Raw genomic sequence first — 15,434 nt, 5'->3', positions numbered from 1 at the left:
CTAACACAAAATGACCTCTACAGAGTTAAAAGAAACAACAAAAACCATAACTTGTTATCCTCTAAAATTGGGCCTAGAGCCGTAGTTCAAGTTAGTGATGGCTAAAAACCGGTCTCGGGCCTCAGCAACGTCGGCCATAACCGGTCCCGATCGAAAATGAGGAGCCTGGTTAAGCTGAAGTATAACCGGTTATGGTGAGCCGGTTCGGGTCCCAACCGGTCCCGGCCATTAAAAAATATTTTTAATGGTAGTTTTTTAATACGTTATAAAATTTGTAATTGAGTCACTCAAATACACTTTAAAAATGCGTTTTATTATAATTAAAATTACATTGTCTTCCAAAAATACATTATAAAATTATTTGAAAATACACTTATTCATCAATCATCATCGGTATTCCATGTCGGATTGATTTGAAGAGTTTCGGTCTCTTAAATTCTTTTAATAACTTTTTGGTCATCAATGTCGAGTTCCTCATCATCGTCAAATTGTGAGTAAGTGTCGTCGGCATCGGTAGTTCGCGGCGTGCTTATTCCAATGACGATTTCATTTTTTTCCAAATTTTCTTCCACCGTTTCAATCTTCACCTTTAATGATGTCGTGTGTTGAATTCTATCAACGCTATCCAAGTAATGCTTCAAACAGATACAACACTCCACTGACTCCGGACTTAGTTTTGTCCGACATATCAACAAAGAGAGAAGACATGAGAATTGTGAAGTGGAAGCGATAAATGAATACGAGTCGAAGTCACAAAATATAGGGAAAAACCGAGAATTGTGAACGTTTTTTTTTTTGCGTTTTGTAAGTTGGTATATAAATCATTCAACCATGACACTTATATATAGTGTTTAGAAGGCAAAAAATACAAAAAAGGTGAGCAAACGGTCATAAACGACTATATTTAAAAAACGGGTAGATTTTTTGAAAAACTGGGCCAGGGCGGTCCTATAACCGGTCTCGATCGGTCTCGGCCCCTCGAAACACTCCAAAACAGCAACCATTCCTGGTTTCTGGTCCTAAAGCGGTCCTTACCGGTCCCGGTTCTGATCCTTCGGCGTTCCGGGGCCGGTTTGGTCAAGTTTCTCACGTTTGGGCCTCTTAAGCCCAAGTTTCTCACATTTCGGCTTCTTAAGCCCCAAGTTCAAGTCCCTTAATTGCAAGACTTTTCCAATTCGCCGTTCTCACGCAGAACGAGGTTGTATCCATCACCATCAAAAATCCGACCGTTGGAGCTTCGCCATTGATACACCCTACCCACTGGAAGAAGCTTTAACTATGGCGAGGATGAGCGACAGAGCTGCAGAACCTCTAGCAACTACTCCGGTTACTGTAAACCCTAGGAATCAAGAAATGAACTCCGACTATTCTACTCCTAAGGTTTCTTCCGATTACGAGAAATGCAGAGAGGAAAGAATAAAACAAAATCTCGAGAGGATGCAAAAGCTCGGCATTTATGATTTGTCTCTTAAGTTGAGATCCATTAAACCCAACACCAATAGGAAGAACAACAAACCCTTATCCACCAATCAGAACAAAACCCCTAATCGGTGTATTCCCCCCTTGCCCTCATCGGTTCCCGCACGTCGTTCCTCCAGGTTCTTTTTTCCTTTTTTCCTTAACTTTCTTTCACTTTTCAGAGTTGTTTTACTTCTATTTTGAATTAACAATTTGTTTCTGATGGTTTGTAATCTGAATAGTTTTCTGGGGTTTATAACTTATGATTTTCGTTAGAAATTGGATGCTTTTTGTTCGATCAGATGTGGTGTTTGTTGATAGAATGAGGTTTAATTTCTTCGTTTAGTGCTGTTTAATCGACATTTTGAACTGCAGATTGGTTTATGAAGTGTTCTCATCTCTATAATTTTGTGGGTACTCAAAAAAATCAAACATTTTAGCTTTAATATCTCCTAGGAATTTGCAGTTACTTGTTTAAATCTATTTCAAGAGACATGTGTATCCGTTTTTGTGGGATTACTATGAAGTATGAACAACTTATTTGAATGTTTTGATCTGTTAAAACTTCTCAATTTACCAATTTCAAAATGGATTTTGCTTTATAGGTTGCAGAATACACCAACAGTTAGCTACACTGAAGCTGTTAAGTCGAAAAAGGATAAAGATGAAAATGACCATCTGATAAGGGAGAACTCTAGGCCCGAGGTTTACACAGAAGAACACGAAAAGCGTTTAGGTGATGCTAAAATGGAGTGGACTCTCTTTGTGGATGGATATGGAAAAGATGGCAAGAAAATATATGATCAAGTCAGAGGAAAGACTTGTCATCAATGCAGGTATTCGATTGCATCTTTGATCATCTTTCACATTGTGTTGTTTCTTTTATGCATATTTGTTCTTGAACTCTTTCGATTAGTTTTGTATTTCTTGGTGCTTTTTCATTGTTCTAAAGACGGTTTGAATTACATGATTCATTGCAGGCAGAAAACACTTGGTCATCGGACGCACTGCGTCAAGTGCAATCTGGTTCAAGGCCAGTTTTGTGGAGATTGTTTGTATATGAGGTATATAAGAATTACAAATGAAGTAGAGACGGACGCATACGTTCGGATTCTTTCTCTATGTGTTTTAATTACAAATTCAAGAAACTGCTATGACCTCTGATAGGGAACTTGAAAGCGAAAGACCAGGGTAGCAAACTAGATGTGGGGACTGATGGCATGTAGCTAGTGTGGTTGGGCAGAAGGGAGTTGGAAAGGTTGGTGGTAGAGGGCTGGTTGTTAGAGTAAAATCTCCTGTAGTTACGGACCTCAGGTCCCTACCCTGTCCACCAATCACGTGAAAACACATCATCAGAGAGAGAATGAAAACATAAATTGAAATAATTATGTGTCTTTCACGTGATTGATGGGACAAAATAGGGATATGGGTTTTGGGAACTGAGATTTGTTTTATTAGGCAATTTATGCTAGAAGTCAGGTCTCCCTACCCCAACCCAAACTTCGAGTGGGATTTACTGGATTTGTGTGGTTTGGTTTACCCAACTTTCTTGCTTGACTTTGGTATCGGTTACACAATTGTTCTTGATCTTCACATTGCCGCATCAACATATTCTATGAAAGATGAAAATTTTGATGCATTGTAGTATCTATAAATACAGATATGGGGAGAATGTACTTGAAGCAATGCAAAATCCCGATTGGATTTGTCCAGTTTGTCGTGGAATTTGTAACTGCAGTTTGTGCCGTCAAGCAAAAGGCTGGGCTCCCACTGGTGTTCTTTATAGAAAGGTTTGTGATATCCTCGAAAACTATCTTTACACGTGCCTCTTATGTTACTTCTGAAATCTGACCCCAAAACGTATACATTTGTCGGTTTACACGTGTCTCTTATCCAGATTTCTAGTCTTGGGTACAAGTCGGTTGCACACTATCTCATCGAGACCCGCCAGTCTGATCCTAATTCAGAGAAGACGGAACCACCGATTTGTGCTAAAAGATCACTACCCTTTTCTAACGAAGAGGTTGAGTCTGAAGATGGTCTGAAGACAAGCGAAAAGATTGAACCTTTGCATGATAATGTCAAGCTAGAAAGTGGTCAAGAACCAGAAAACAAGAATCCTGAGGTGGAGGTTAAGTCTGAAATGATGGAAGATGAGAAACCATCTGAACTACAATCATCAGATGAACCTTCATGCAACAATCTAAAACTAGAAAGTGGTCAAGAATTGAAAGACAAGAATTCAGAGGCAGATGCTGATGTGGGTGAAAATGAGAACCCGAAAAAGATTAAAGAATCTGATGAATCTTCGTGCAACAATGTCAAGCTAGAAAGTGGTCAGGAATCGGATGACAAGAATTCAGAGGCAGAAAACGAAAATGAAAACCAGAAAAAGGTTAACGTTGAATTAAAAAACGAAAAGGCAGAAAATGAGGTCGAAAACAGCGTTGTTACTCCAGAAACCAGGCCGATCTCTCAAAAGAAACGCCGGAGAGTTGTGGAACCTGTTTTAGAGAATAGTATCGCTGGAAGGCTCAGATCTAGACGCAAATTGATTTGATGATCGAGATGTATTCCGCTTTCTTTTTTCGTTTCTTGGTGTTTTATTATGTCATTTACTAGGAACCAGATTAGCAGATCACAGACTAGAATTTCCCTTTAATTTGGGTGGGAAATCTTGCCGGGAGCCTTGATGCTGCAAGGATTGTTTTCTTGATCACCAGGTATTTTTGCAGCATTTTTGTTCATTTTGTGATGTAATTTAACAATATTATGGGAATATCATGGTCTTTCTGCAAAGGAAATTTGGTACCACTAAAGCCTGGTATTATCTGTTTCTTTGATTCTTATATGTTTTGTGGCCAAAGGTTTTTCGGGAGACCCGTAAGATCAATTTATGTTCATTGATCAACTTTATAAGATAATGATCTAATGGTCTAAAGTTGTACGGTGGCAATTTTGTGATTATTGAGAAGTCTCGTGGCAATTTTGTGATTATAAATGTATTAGATTATAGATCTAATCTAAGGGTTAAGAATTGGTCTTATGGACCTTACGAAAACCTTTGATATTACATGAACCCATGTGAAGAACATATTTAGATTTGCAATGATGGGGTTAGCAAAGAAGTCAAAGAAGCAAAAAGGGGAAGTAAAAGAAGAAGCATTCAGCCACTAATGAAAAGGCATAAACATAAACATCCTTCCAAGAAAAAAAAGGTCAAAACTTGATAATTAATTATGAGTTTGGTAATATCAACTTTAAACATGTGTGGACTTTGTCTTTTTCTACTTGGTTGGCATTCATCAATTACTACAATGCTTCACTATTTTATTTTATTTCCTTTTATTTTTTCTTTTTTAATATTAATTAATTATTATTATTTATTATTATTCAAATTTCTTTATAAACCAAATTAACCGTTGAATTTCCAATAAATTTTCCAAAATAAATAAATTAGAATTCTGGGCTTCCACAGTTTTTCCAAATCAAGAAAATACGAAAAAGAGAATAATTTTTTATTATTTAAACCAATAAGATTCATTGAAATTAAATGTACAAGAGAGAGAAATACTCCAAGGAATAATATTAGCATTAAAAATAATTTCTTATACTTTTAGAAATAAATAATTAATGTATGAAATTGGTATATATTTAAATAAAAAGTTATATGCAAAATAAAACAAAAGGTGGATTGGTAAATGGCCAATAATTCAAAAAAGATTTCCACTTTAGTTGGATGAAAAAGGAGGATAATGGTTGGGAAATCATGACCTAAAAACCACAAAAATATAATTCTAAGCAACAACTTTTAAATTAAAATTAAAATTAAAATTAAACTTATTAATTCTATTAACAAACAAAAATAATAACAATAATTTAAGATCCAAATGTATAAAAAGTAATTTATTAAATGATTATATTGCTCATGATGAAATAATTTATTGCTTTAAAATTTATTTATATACATTCCATAATCTTCTAATAAAACCCCTCTTATTCAAGTTATCAAAAAGTTTAAAATTCATTAACAAAATTATTTCACATCCCATTTATTTGAATAAAAAGTTGACTACAAACGATTCTAATTTATTATACACGAAACTTATTTTTGAGAGGAGGGTGTATGAGTTTATTTGTTCTATTTATCGTATATAAATATTATATACTTCAACAACAAAAAAAGACACTTAAAAAGCATTTTTTTTGACACGTTCAATAGTTGAGGTCTAGGATCAAACCCAACCATGTCTTATATTTGGAAAAGGGGTTCGACTCCTTTACCAACTGAGCTACATGTCAGAGACTCCATCAAATTTATTTCTTTTATAGAATTATTGGATTTATCAAATATTTTTTTTTTTACAACTAAGACCATCTCCAATCCAACACTAAGAACATTATAAACTAAAAAATGGAGGTGTTCTCATCTCCAACCCAACACCAAAATACTAAAAAGATGGCGGCTAGAAAATGTTGGCCTCTATATTTTAAGGTCAATAAAGTAAGCATCTATAAATATATTTAATATAATATTAAGTTTGGGTTGGGTTCACGTGAGATCAAATGTTTTTTGTGAGACCCGTAAGACCAATTTATGTTCATTGATCAACTTTATAAGCTAATAATCTAATGGCCTAAAGTTGCACGCTGACAATTTTGTGATTACTGAGAAATCTCGTGACAATTTTGTGGTTATGAACGTTGAGATTATAGATCTAATCCAAGTGTTGAGAATTGGTCTTACGGGTCTCACGAAAAACTCTTTTTCTCACATGATCTCAAATCTATTAAGTTTTTATAATATTATATATATATATATATATATATATATATATATAGGTATATATATTAAAAGTTGAATATATCTAGATGTTTATTATTATTATTATTATTTTATTATTATTATATTAAAGATGGTTTTTAGTGTGTGGTTGGTGGAGGTGTCCGACCAACCCAATCCAACGCGATATAACTCAACCCGATGTCTAATTGAAATCTTTAAACCATAGACATTGAATTGATATTGAGTTACTTTTATTTGAACCAAATTCAACCTAATAAATCCAGTATCCTTTTATTTCTTTGATTTAATATGATTGTTGAGTCTTTATTAATATGTACATTAGATGATTATATCATCACGTACCCTCTTCATATACATATATTTTCAATATATTCTTTATCTTTATATAATTAACTCATTTGTATATGTGTTCAATAACTATGAACATATATATGAACAAATTGAGAAAATTAATTGAATGTAATATACTTAAGTTTTAAGAAATATGAATAAGTTGTATCAAACGGTTGATGATGAAAAAAATTATGAATAGAGTAGAGAAAACAACATATTCAAGGTTATGAGAATATATTTTGATGTACCAAAGTATTAGCCCAACCAACCTGACTAACCTGACCAATCCGTACGGTTTGGGATGAGTTACACTTTGGTTTAGGTTGGGTTGGGATTTTCAAACCGCAAGTATTAATTTGGATTGTTTAAATATCTTTAACTCGATCAACCTAATCTATAAACACCCTTAATGGTTGAAATAGATTTTTTTTAATGTTCGATGAACACATCATTTTTAATGTTTTTAATATTATTTTTGTAAAAATTGATTCATATAATCATGAAAAGCACTATCTTTTACTTTGTGTCATTGTAATAATATTGTGGGCCAATGCTTTGGTTTATTAGTTATTTATTTATACTTAATGGAAATGTGATATATATATATATATATATATATATATATATATATATATATATATATATATATAATATATGTGGGCTCGGAGAACTGATTAGTTTGTGGTAACTGTGAGATCCAATCTCAACGGATAAATTAGGAAATTAATAATTATGCTAGTTTGAGTTAAAATTATAATTAGAGGTCATTTTAGGTATTTTTAAAAAACTCCTCTCTCCTCTCTCATTTCTCCTCTCCCCGACCTCCAATCTTCGACCTCCGGTGAATATTAATCCGGTAGGTACTAAGTAATCACAAAGATACACAATGTGATACCCATTGTGATATATAGTGATACTATTGTGATACCAACTATGATACCAACTCAAACTTTAAAAACAAAGATACACAATGTGATACCCATTGTAATACACAATGTGATACCAATTATGATATATTGTGATATCGATTTCACCGGATGCCGGAAATTGGAGGTCGGAGAGATGAGAGAGGATAGAGGAGAGAGAAGTTTTTAAAAAATACCTAATATGTCCTCAAATTATAATTTTAACTCAAACTACCATAATTATTAATTTCCTTATTTATCCGTTGATTTGTGGTTGAAATTAGACCTCACAGTTACCACAAACTATTCAGTTCTCATTTGATTAGGCCCCTATATATATATATATATATATATATATATATATATAAGCGTTCAAATAAAAACCATCCAATTTGTACAAACCGTGAAAACCACATTCAACCAATTATAATTTTTCATTTTGTTCATTTTTTTGTAATTATGAAAGGTTGATTAACCATTTTATTGTGGAGGGTGTTAATCATGGATATTATCATCTTCATTATTTTAATTTTAGAAAAATATATGAAACAGTTTTATTAAAATTTCATTAAATATTATATGAAACAATTTCATAACCATATATGAAACAATTTCATAACCATATATGAAACAAATTCATCAAAAAAAATATTATATGAAACAATTTAATAAGATTAAACAATTTCATGAAAAAATTTCATAAGATTAAACACAGAAATCAACGTATGAGGGTGGTTTGTATGGTTTGTACAAATGAGAGTGGTTTTCATTTGATCGCTCATATATATATATATATATATATAGAGAGAGAGAGAGAGAGAGATAGAGGTTGATTATTATACAACCCATGACATTTGTGCAACCAATACAACTCAATCTCAATCGTCCATTTTATTTTATTAATATGTGATTTCATAGAAGTTTTGATTGTTTCATAATATAAAGTATTGATCATAATTAATGAACCATATTCATATTTCATAAATATTCAAATCATAATAAATGAACTCTTATCATTTCCATAAATATCTCAATTTATTGGGTTACATTGGTTGTACAAATACAACAGATTGTATTTGAAACAAACTCTTTCTCTCTCTCTCTCTCTCTCTCTATCTATATATATATATATATATATATATATATATATATATATATATATATATATATATATATATAACAAATGGCTTTTAATCAAATTCCTTTCTAACACAATCTCCATCAAATTGAAGGGTTGCTTTCATCTTGAGATGCCAAAACAAGAATGAAATCATCATAAAACAACAAACCAAGTTGGTCAACAAATTTTGTTTTCCAAATTTTCTCCCAAATAAATATTTTAATTTTTCAGAGATTAGAAAAGTCCACTCCGATTACGTGTAATTTTAAGATCCGTTATCCGTATGTCAAATCATATATGTGATAATTTAAAAAACGACACTGTCCTTTTTGTCGTGAAAATAAATTATAACTTTTTACTGGGTTTTAATGTAAATTTGTAACCTTAAAACACAACGGAAAATTGAAAACTTTGGTTAAAATAGAACTTTTCTAAAATAAAACCCTAATCGGATCCAATGAGACATTTAATTAAAATTACATACCATATGATGTTCATAATTGCATCTTTTTACAGATCTAGTGTAGATTTTATACAACACTTAGAATCAAAAATAGGATTCCTCTATCAGTGATCAACACACGAGCACGCTAAGATCTCTCACCCGGTGCTGTCCCAAGAACCCTAGATCTATATGTGTATTACAGAAAAGAAAATGTTTCTTTACTGTATAACTTTTGAAAGGCTAATTATAAAGATTCAATCCATCAGAGTTGATTTAGCCTATCTCCTTATTTAGATGGTCTGAATTATAGATAAACTATAATTCAAATAAGCTTTTAATAATTATCTGTAATAGTTATCTTAAACTTTAATATGATCATACATATTTACATATAACACCCTTTATAAATATCATAATTACATTTTAATACATATTTTCATAATTATCCTTCAAAAATAATTATATCTACAATCAGCTTGATCTAATTCGAGTTTCTACAAATGAAAGCAAACATATTCTTTGTATGTGACTTTATAAATTTTACATACTCCCTAATAGTATTATTGTGTGGACATATGATAACTTATCCCTGTAATAGAAAGATTTAATTGTTAATATGTAAACAACGAAAATTTTAATTACATATTAAAATCAATTGAATCGGTATCTTGATAATTTTTAATGAAAAAAAATGATTCTATTTAATTTATATATCAACATTAACAAAACTGTATCATCAAAAACTACCATATTATATGAAATAATTGTATTATATGAAAGAATTATATCATATGAAATATAATGCTGAGTTCCGATGAGAACGTGAGTTAAGTTGGCAAGTATAAGAAAAGATCTTCACCCTTGCATGCATATTAGAATGAGATGTACCAAGATAAAATGCATCGAGATGCACCAGATCAATCCCTATATAAAAGCGCGATTCATGAATAGGTTTGAGATCAAATGTGATCAAAGTTACACTTTTCACCTTAACTTTTTTTTTTTCTCACCATCCTTCACCATGAAATATATATATATATATATATATATATATATATATATATATATGTATATATTTCAATTGAAAATTTATTTATTTAATTTCAAATATAAGAAAAAGGCATAAATAAATAATTAAAACAAATGTAGATCAAGGGAGTTGACCATGATTAATTTGGTCCAGCACACAAATCGTTGGATTACTTAGCCATCGGACTTGATCACTTTAAGTATTTTATATATTAAATCATTTAAAAATATTTTTGAAACGTAATTAATTAGCAATAAAACATCGAGTTTATGTTTGACTTCATTCATTTTTAAGTCGTATAACTTTTTTTCAAAATAATTTGTTGATTTAAAACGTAAAATGTTGATTGATCCCATGTTTAAATTCAAGTAGGAATAAAAATCCTTTGTGGCCACGGAGGTTCAAATGCGGTGACTCCGGATTATCTGCAAAGCAAGTGGCCGTCCTGAGATTAATTGGCTCGCATAACGGGTTGGATATCCAGGTTAATAAAAAAAAATGTTGACTGGTCAAAAACGACTTTGCAATTTGAGGTCATGTTTGTGAATCATAGCTAGAAATGGACTAAAGACTGTTCGGTTTAAGTTTTATATGAATAAAGTTATCTGTATTTATAAATTTTTATCAACCATGTGTATTTTTTTTTATTAACCTGGATATCCAACTCGTTATACGAGCCGAGTAATCTCAGAACGACCACTGATAGCCCGAAGTCAGCGCATTTGAACCTATGTGAACACAAAAGGATTTTTATTCTTCATTGGATTCGAACCTGTGACCTCCAGTTATTTTTGACTTTTGAAGCCAAGCTCAAACCAACCTGACATAGTTACCATATATATTTTTATTTATGGGTTTTCAAATATTAAAAAGAAAAATTGAATTTAATATTTAAAAAAATCAATTGATTGGATAAAGGCTATGGAACCTTTTTTTACGTCAAAAAAAGCAACAAATAAAAAGTAATTAAAATTGGTTAAATTAAACCTTTTATTTTACCCATTTTAATATTTGAAAAGATTCCTTTCTTTTACGCTGGGCACCACACAGTGCCAGAGTAGAAGCTCAAGAACACAGAGTGTAATCAATTCCATCTCTACCCTCTTTGCTCGCATTAATTGCGATTTGGTTTGCATTTATTAAGATTCAGAGGAATCCCATTAACTACACTCACAGACGGAGCGCTTTGGGTTTGGGGTATCATTTTAGGGTTTTTGGAGTCATTGCTTTCAGTAAATCTTTTTTTCCTCCTCTGTAACTTTCTTGAACGATTTCGAGTTTGATTCTGTTGTTTTTGAATTGTATCTTTCTTTAGTAAGGAAACCCTTTTGTGTGGGAGTCGACTGTTGTCTACTTTGCGTTTGGAAGTTTGAATCAAAGGTTTTGATTCCGAAAATGCTTCAAAATTGAGTGCTTTTGCTTTATTGAATCTAGGGTTCCGACCTGTTTTTATGCTTTTTGGGGGAGAAATTCGATGGGATAAACTCACAATCAAACGAAATCGTTCAAAACCCATTCTTTTTCTCGAACGTTTTTTCTAATTTTGTGGGATTAATTTCCTTTCTAATGCATATTTCACTGTGGAAACCGATCATATCTCATTGTGCTTCTCTAATTTCTGACAAAAAGAGCAGAAGAAAATATGGGTCTGATCACACCAATGAGGAAATCAAACGCAGTCCATCTGTTCGACGAAAGTTGCAAGAGAATAAACTCAGAGAAGCTCTTGAACAAGCCTCTGAGGATGGGTCTCTTGTTAAATCCCAAAATATGGATTTTTCAGAGTCTTTTGATAGAGAAGACAAAGGTTTGGGAAGATCAAGATCTCTTGCTAGATTACAAGCTCAAAAGGAATTTCTAAAAGCAACTTCTCTAGCTGCTGATAGAACATTTGAAGATAAAGACTCCATTCCTGAATTTGATGAAGCTTTATTGAAGTTCCTAACCATGTATCCAAAGTACAAATCTTCTGAGAAAATAGATCAATTGAGGGTGGATGAGTATTCACATTTAGCAGATACTATTTCAAAGGTATGTCTTGATTATTGTGGATTTGGGTTGTTTTCATTTCTTCAAACTGTTCATTTCTGGGAATCTTGTACATTTACTTTATCTGAGATCACTGCTCATTTGAGTAATCATGCTCTCTATGGTGGTGGTGAAAGGGGAACCGTTGAGTATGATATAAAGAGTAGAATTATGGATTACCTAAACATCCCTGAGAATGAATATGGCTTAGTTTTTACTGTCAGTAGAGGTTCTGCTTTCAAACTTCTAGCTGAATCATACCCTTTTCATACCAATAAGAAGCTTTTGACCATGTTTGATCATGAGAGCCAATCTGTGAATTGGATGGCTCAAAGTGCAAAAGATAAAGGTGCAAAGGTTCATAGTGCTTGGTTCAAATGGCCTACATTGAAACCCTGTTCAACCCATCTTAGGAAGCTAATCTTGAACAAGAAAAGGCGGAAGAAAGATTCGTCAACAGGTCTTTTCGTGTTTCCTGTCCAATCTCGAGTTACTGGTGCCAAATACTCGTACCAGTGGATGGCATTGGCTCAGCAGAACAATTGGCATGTTTTGCTAGATGCAGGGGCATTGGGTCCTAAAGACATGGATTCGTTAGGGTTATCACTATTTCGACCAGATTTCATTATAACGTCTTTCTACAGAGTTTTCGGGGATGACCCAACTGGATTCGGATGTCTTCTGATCAAGAAATCCGTAATTGGAAGCCTCCAGAATCAGTCTGGACATGCTGGATCTGGGATAGTGAAGATCAGTCCGGTTTTTCCTTTATATCTGAGTGATTCCGTGGATGGAATGCCGGGATTGGCTGGGATTGAAGATGATGAAGTTGTAAAAGGTGAAGGGATATCTGAAAGTCACGCCGGAGCTCTTTTACCGGCATTTTCTGGTGCATACACTCCTTCTCAGGTGAGGGATGTTTTCGAAACCGAAATGGATCATGGGAACAGCCCAGATAGAGATGGAGCTAGCCCCATTTTTGAAGAAACAGGAAGTTTTTCTGTCGGGGAGGTCATGAAGAGTCCGGTTTTTAGCGAAGATGAATCATCAGAGAACTCGATGTGGATCGATTTGGGTCAGAGTCCATTGGGTTCCCAATCTGAGATCGTAAACTCTCCTTTACCTCCGCCCTCCTGGTTTTCCAGCAAGAAAAGCAATGAGAAAGAGATTGATTCACAGCCCCATATCAGCAAAGTGCTATCTTTTGATGCTGCAGTTCACAATGTCAAAAAAGCAGACAACTTTCAAGAAAGTTTTCAAGAAAAATCTCAAGAAACCGAAAGGAAGTTGGAGATTTCAGAGATACAAGAAGAACCCGAATCCAAGAAACTGAAAGAAAGTGCCGTCATACGAAGAGAAACCGAAGGCGAGTTCAGATTATTGGGAAGAATGGAAGGGAGCAGACGGGTATCTTTCGGATTGGAAGACAACAATAAGCATTGTGAAGATTTCTATATCAGTGATGAAGAATATTGCGAAGGGCAAGAATCAGAAAGAAGAGAACCTGAAATAACCTGCAAGCATCTTGATCACGTAAACATGTCGGGTCTAAACAAGACCACACTCAGGCTCCGTTTCTTGGTCAATTGGCTCGTGACCTCTTTGCTTCAATTGCGGTTAACTGGTTCAGATGGGGAACAAGATTCTGTTCCACTGGTTCACATTTATGGTCCTAAAATCAAGTACGAAAGAGGTGCATCAGTGGCGTTCAACATAAGGGATAGAGTCAGAGGACTAATTAGTCCAGAAATCGTTCAAAAGTTAGCCGAATCAAATGGGATTTCTCTTGGTGTCGGCATTTTATGTCATGCAAGGATTATACAGAGCACGAAACAGAATCATGCAGCGATTGATCTTGCTGACACGACGCTCTGCAAACCTATGAACAATGATGGAGGTGGATTTGTTCGAGCTGAGGTTGTCACTGCTTCACTTGGTTTCTTGACGAACTTCGAAGATGTGTATAAATTGTGGGTTTTTGTGGCGAAATTTCTTGATCCATCGTTTATCAAAGAAAACGGAGATTCGACTGAGATGGAAGGTGAAGAACAAACCGGGTAAGTTTTAATCGATTTGGTAAAGATTTTTGGTATTTTATGCATCAAGATAGAAGATACCCATTTGGAGTTCATATTGATGGTGGATTTGAATCTGTATCCTGTGAAATCTTGCTTTTGATATGAAAAGTTTCTGGTTTATTAGTTGTAGTTTAGCAGCTTTGTGCCATTTCTGGAACATAATCTGATGAGCTTTTTTACAATCTCAATTATTCTTAGAACTGTTTTTTTTAATTAACCTGGAGATCCAACCCGCTATGCGAGCCGACTAATTCCAGGGCGACCACCTGCTTTGCAGATAGCCCGGAGTCGTCGCATTTGAACCTCCGTGTCCACAAGAGGATTTTTATTCCTCCTTGGATTTGAACGACCTCCTTATACTTTTGATCTTTGGAGCAAAGCCCAAACCAATCAGGCACCACCTTGTGGTTTATTCCTTAGAACTGTTGACATTCTCTTGCATAAAAAATGGAATTTTTCCAAAATAATCATTTTTTGATCATATTAATTCTTATAGCCTTTCTTTTTTCAGATAATTTGACCGAAATAGTCGAGATTTTGCATTTTTATGAATATAATATTCATAAAAGTAACAATTTTGCAAGTTGCCGAACTGCTATTTGCTAAATATACACCTACACAATTTGTTAAATTGGTATTTGCTAAAGTTTGTTAAAGTAGTACTTAAAGCATCTCCAACCGTTATGTTAATTTTTTTTAAATAAAGTATCAGTCAAAATATCTAAAAGAATTACATGTAACTCCGACAACTATTTCATTTTAACGGTTCTAACATTAATGATATTATTAAAATATTTAATACATTTAATAAATATTATTTCTTTTACTAAACATTTCTTATTAATATTTTTTATTGATGGAAAATATTATAACAGTAACACCTCTTCTTTTATATATATATATATATACAAGATAGCATAACTGTTTTGAGTAAAATTATTAAATTTTTTTTTTTTCATTTTAACATAACTGTTAAAGATACTCTTACACAATTTCCTAAAATATTACTTGTTATATCTATATTTCATAAATTATTACTTATTTTAACATACCTGTTAAAGATGCTCTTAATAAAAATACAAAATACAGAGAGAGAGAGAGAGAGAGAGAGAGAGAGAGAGAGAGAGAGAGAGATGATCTTTTTGAAGCCAATCTTGTTTGACTTTGAGCAATCATAGCAATATTATACTCTACAACATCAGTGGAAGAACTGGAACCCACACCCCACCA

At 33.2% G+C, this 15,434-nt stretch overlaps 2 protein-coding genes across 2 annotated transcripts; both read left to right on the top strand.

The window, feature by feature from the left end:
- Positions 1-1,192: 1,192 nt before the first annotated feature.
- Positions 1,193-4,252, top strand: LOC112513188 (cell division cycle-associated protein 7-like). The gene is made up of 5 exons (XM_025119369.1): positions 1,193-1,598; positions 2,064-2,294; positions 2,439-2,522; positions 3,119-3,248; positions 3,356-4,252. The coding sequence occupies exons 1-5, from the start codon at positions 1,279-1,281 to the stop codon at positions 4,016-4,018; spliced, it is 1,428 nt and encodes a 475-aa protein (XP_024975137.1). The 5' UTR covers positions 1,193-1,278; the 3' UTR covers positions 4,019-4,252.
- A 6,968-nt stretch (positions 4,253-11,220) lies between these two features.
- LOC112512062 lies at positions 11,221-14,338 on the top strand. Its single transcript, XM_025117858.1, has one exon. The coding sequence runs from the start codon at positions 11,665-11,667 to the stop codon at positions 14,185-14,187; it is 2,523 nt and encodes an 840-aa protein (XP_024973626.1). The 5' UTR covers positions 11,221-11,664; the 3' UTR covers positions 14,188-14,338.
- The last annotated feature ends 1,096 nt before the right edge of the window (positions 14,339-15,434 follow it).

This window comes from Cynara cardunculus, assembly GCF_001531365.2.
Source record: "Cynara cardunculus var. scolymus isolate 2C chromosome LG 5, CcrdV1, whole genome shotgun sequence".
Lineage (NCBI taxonomy): Eukaryota > Viridiplantae > Streptophyta > Magnoliopsida > Asterales > Asteraceae > Cynara > Cynara cardunculus.
The sequence above is the reverse complement of the archived record's forward strand: the minus strand, read 5'-3'. Positions and strand labels throughout refer to the sequence as shown.